At 40.6% G+C, this 4,640-nt stretch overlaps 1 protein-coding gene across 1 annotated transcript; it reads right to left on the bottom strand.

Moving 5' to 3' along the window:
- Positions 1-214: 214 nt before the first annotated feature.
- On the bottom strand, positions 215-1,480 carry LOC112452128. Its single transcript, XM_025012195.1, has one exon. It carries the CDS (start codon positions 1,478-1,480, stop codon positions 215-217), a length of 1,266 nt encoding a protein of 421 aa, XP_024867963.1.
- Positions 1,481-4,640: the final 3,160 nt, after the last annotated feature.

Raw genomic sequence — 4,640 nt, 5'->3', positions numbered from 1 at the left:
TTTCTAACAATGTGGCCGCTATTCCAGAAGAAGCAACTGCTACCGCAATGTCGGATCTCGCACGAACAGTGGCCAAAATCAATGACATGAGGAATGTCTTCCCAGTTCCACCGGGGGCATCCAGGAAAAATAAGCCACCATTTCCATCATCAATTGCCTTCATTAATGTATCATAAACTTCCTTCTGTTGGGGGTTCAACAGGGGTACATTCGTTTAAACTGATTGGTCTAATTCATGTCGATCATATTCACGTTCACGCTCCAATTCTCGATTAAATGCGTCATTCATTCCACGATCTGGCGCTGGCATTCCTAACCTGACTAACAAACTGCCGCACATGAGGTAACACATGTCTTCGATCAAGAGCAAAGCCTGGTTATGCATCTCCTCATTCGCCTCAAGATCTGGATTTCTTGAACTGACACGAATTCGATGTAAAATGTCTTCTGACATGTTATCCTTGTATTTGTTCCACAGGTCACGTGGATTCGATGGGAAGCATGTCGAAATGATGATAGCAAATAATGTGCGTATCTGACTTGGAGATGCAGAAATAATTGCTTCAGCGATTGTCGTGTCCCAATGAGTATCGTTTTCAAGCAAATTGAGCTCTTGACATGCAGCACGAAATGTTGGGCACACTATACCATTAACAGTTCGTAGTGATTCAAATGATGTTGGCCCACGAACATTCACCAGCAACAACCGCAAATAGAAGCATTCATCATTCTTCGGATGAACTGTGTAAATACGACCAAGAGCATCAGTAGAACGCACATCCGAATGACCAAAAACCGCATCGCCTTGCTTCCGACGTTGAAATTTTTTTGATGAAGCGTTCCAAGTGTAATAACGTGGCATCTCCGAGTAAAGCAACGTTCGTGCAAACGGATCGCTTTGACAAATCGCAAAGAAACTGGTCAATGTTGTCGCTGGAGGTGTTTCAGCACGTTGAGCAACATTCGACGCGGTGAAATATACTCGTTGACCATTCTCCAGATGCACCGCCAAATGTACAACAGTGGGATGACGTTCGTGAATAGGGAATGAGAATATACGCCAAATCGCCTCATTGCAGTTCACATATCGACCAACTTGATAACGCGTAATTTCATCGTTGGTATTGGAGATTTGGATGCCAAAAACCGCCATATCGCTGCCTTTCGTGACATATTTGCAGATGTATTTGATCGACTTCACCGAATTGCAATACTCAACGTTGCAATGTGTCTTGAATGTTTTGGAAAGAAGTGGCGAATATGGAACAATCCAACTGTTGTCGACCACGAAATCGTTTCCTTTCACTTTCGTTGTGATAGTTCGACCGTTATCATCGGGTGATCGACGCCGATACAGTGGATAACCATCGTTGCCAGTGATGGTCTCCGCAGTCAATTTTCGTGGATAACGTTTGGAACACTTGCCGTCGACCATGCACGGTGATTGGGGGTTGATGGCGCCACACGGTCCATGAATCATATTCGTAATTACAACATCATGTAGGTCTGGATCGGTTTCGGGATCAGGAATCTCGGCACATATGATATCATCTATTTGGTCTAGTCGAATTCTTTCGACTAACCAAATAAGAATGTGTGCATGCGGCAAGCCTCGTTTTTGCCATTCGATTGAATACATCCAGCATCGAGTATCTCCAAAGACGCGTTGCTTAACAATGTAGTTCATCAGCGACCTGATTTTTTGCTTGAAGACACGTGCGGTGATGTCGTGCCGATCACTTGATGTTTGTCCGGGAAGCAGCATTTGAACAATTTCTATCCATTTCGGATTACACGTAAAGGTAATAAATAGATCTGGCCGACCGTAATGACGAACATATGTCATTGCATCTTGCGCATATTCATGCATATGACGCGGGCTACCTGTGTACGTCGCCGGTAGAATAGTCAATCGACCAACATTAGCTGCATCTCCTTCGGTGCTAATTGCATCGCGTAAATGGATATACTCCTCCGAACGCAGTTTGGCTTGATTCAACCGAATGAAAGTTAGGCGCTCCGTTTCGATTTTGACGTACATGTCGACGCAATATTGCTAAAGCAATCGACGAAATCGCAGCAAATAGTTGTCAGCATTTTGACGAATTATCAAACGATATGCGTAATAATTCATCGAGCTAACATTCTTGGTAGTTTCCTCACCTGAAATAAAAACAGTAAAATTAGTATCTTAGAAGTAAAACTTACGTCCGTATATTCCATGAAGGAGTAAACAAAACCGTGTGATCACTAAATCCCCGAAGGTCACTTAGCGTATTTAAAAAGAGTTAAGATAAATGATTTAAGATTGGTTGCCAGCTCTTTGTCCAATATTCTCCAAACAAACAGCCCCTAATCCCCCTTAGTCGACTCTTACGACTTCCTGGGAAATTAGTAGTGGTTCTATTTTTTTTCAAAAACCAAAACTAAACCGAGCAAAATTTATGTCATGTTGAAATGAAAACTATGATATTAATACTCACCATTCAATGGATTTATCATCTTGATATTGAAGTGATATCCATCGTCTCCTTGCCAAAACATCAGCGGGTATTGCAACGTGTCATATGAACGGTGTGTTTCATATATTTGTTGCAGTTGCCCAGTATCGCGACGTGTAAGCACAATATCGCGTGTTTCCAAGTTTTCACTAACAATCAGGATTGCAACTTCATCTATTGTTGGAACGTTAAATCTGCGTTCGTGTGTTCCAGCTGGTCGTTTATCCGCTCTGATCACGACTTTGTAGTCATCATTTGGCATGCGCTCCAACGCAGTTTTGAACAGCCTGACCAATGCATGATGTTCATGAAGTAGTTGCTGCAGATCATGAAGAATTACTCTTTTCATTTCTGTGTTGATCTCTTGACGCCGATCAAGTTGTTCCTCCATATTGCCCATGAAGTATATTTGTAAGAATTTATGCTGTGCATCTTCAACAGGTTGCAATGATCCAATTCGATGGTGAATCTGGCCTTGAATCTGTAAAGTCGAAAGCGAAGTCAGTATTACTGATTTATAATCACAAATTTTTTTAAATGTTAGCATGCCTTATTTATTTTAGAGACAAATACAGAGACCTAACAAACAACATTTGAGCAAATTTTTTTGTCTTAAATCTTATCTTTTAAAAAAAATGAACATTTACTCTCTTCAACATAAATTACCTTGAATGTCGGATTAAATCCATGTTCTACGATAATGTCTGCCCCAAATGAAGTCATTTGAAAACAGCCATTGTATTTTTGAGTGTTCGCTAAAAAATGTCGTGATTCTGGTGTTTCGCCACGAAGCAATGAATGCAATGGCTCAGGTGGCGGAGTCAATAATGGCAATTTTACTTTGCCATTAAGGCAACACAATCCAGGCGTTTCTCCAGCAAACTTCAATGCGCCACAATGCCCACAAACAACGTCCACTGGACCAATGCGAACGAAAGGATGCGAGCTGTAATCAATTGTGCAATCGTATAGAAACGCTGCTCGATTCAAATCAACACTTGAAGCATTTCTTCTTGCGCGTCGAAGATTATCTCGTTGTTGATCTGTGCGATAAGCTCGACGATTTCTCATTGCCAACCGAGCCGTTTCACGGGCTGCCTCTTTTTGCTCTTGTGTTTTAGAAGCACGAAGTCGGGCCATACTAACGCGGCGCTCTTCTCGTGCGATTTCTCGTTTTTCTTCAGTGGATTGATTCGCAATGTTACGAAACCTAATTGCATTACGGCTTTTTTGGGAAAGATTAGATCTTCTGGGTCGCGGCATTTTTATTAATAACACTCGCACAAAACAAACAAATCGACCGGTAACCTTTCGCGATTTACAGCTTATATACTGACAGGCAGCGGCAATGGAATGTTCCGAAAATTTCTCATACATTCTGTGTTTATATACATCTCTCTATACATCTCATACATCTCTATATTTTTGTTTACATTTTGATTCGAGTATTTTCCTATGTATTTGGATATCTTTCTAGATTATTATTTTTTTTTTTTTAAGTAAATTTTTCCGATATTTTAATTTTTTATTAGTTATTTTGCTATTCGGGGCGGAGACAAATCCAACAAATCAGAGATCATTAAAATCTGCCCAGCCGTTCTTGAGTTATAAATGGTGTAACTAACCCGACTTTGTTTTATATATATAGATTGGGATAAACGTGGGACCTATGTCCTCTGTGGATATACATATTGGCGATAACCGAGGCAATCGGATAATTCTGCCTCATGCAACGTGGGTGACGTTCATCGAAAGACGTGCAGATATTCAGCGACTCGTGCAGTCACCAGGGCCATCATCGCTAGCGCTTCGAGATCTGGAACTCGTTAAAATACGTGACGCAGATATTGTAAAATTAACAACGTGCGTCACCAGCTTGTACATGAAACCGTCAACCGTACTCTTCTTGTTTGAACTAGAACATTGCATCTAGAATGTGTATTTTCAACTATGCCAAAATGTTCATGGCGTAAGTGAAAAATTTAAACAATTTGTAACCATTTTACGTCAAAATTGTATAACCAATAAATGTGTTGCAGTTAGAATCTTGTGTGAATTTTATGATAAGAATTCAATTATTGATTGTGAACTATTGGCGTATGGTGCAGATAATATTATACACGATGTATTACATGAGAA

This window comes from Temnothorax curvispinosus, unplaced genomic scaffold, assembly GCF_003070985.1.
Source record: "Temnothorax curvispinosus isolate PA1 unplaced genomic scaffold, ASM307098v1 QBEX01002984.1, whole genome shotgun sequence".
Classification (NCBI taxonomy): Eukaryota; Metazoa; Arthropoda; class Insecta; order Hymenoptera; family Formicidae; genus Temnothorax; species Temnothorax curvispinosus.
The sequence above is the reverse complement of the archived record's forward strand: the minus strand, read 5'-3'. Positions and strand labels throughout refer to the sequence as shown.

Coding starts and splice junctions, on each gene's coding strand:
- LOC112452128 (XM_025012195.1), bottom strand. CDS start 1,480: ATGATTCATGGACCGTGTGGCGCCATCAACCCCCAATCACCGTGCATG.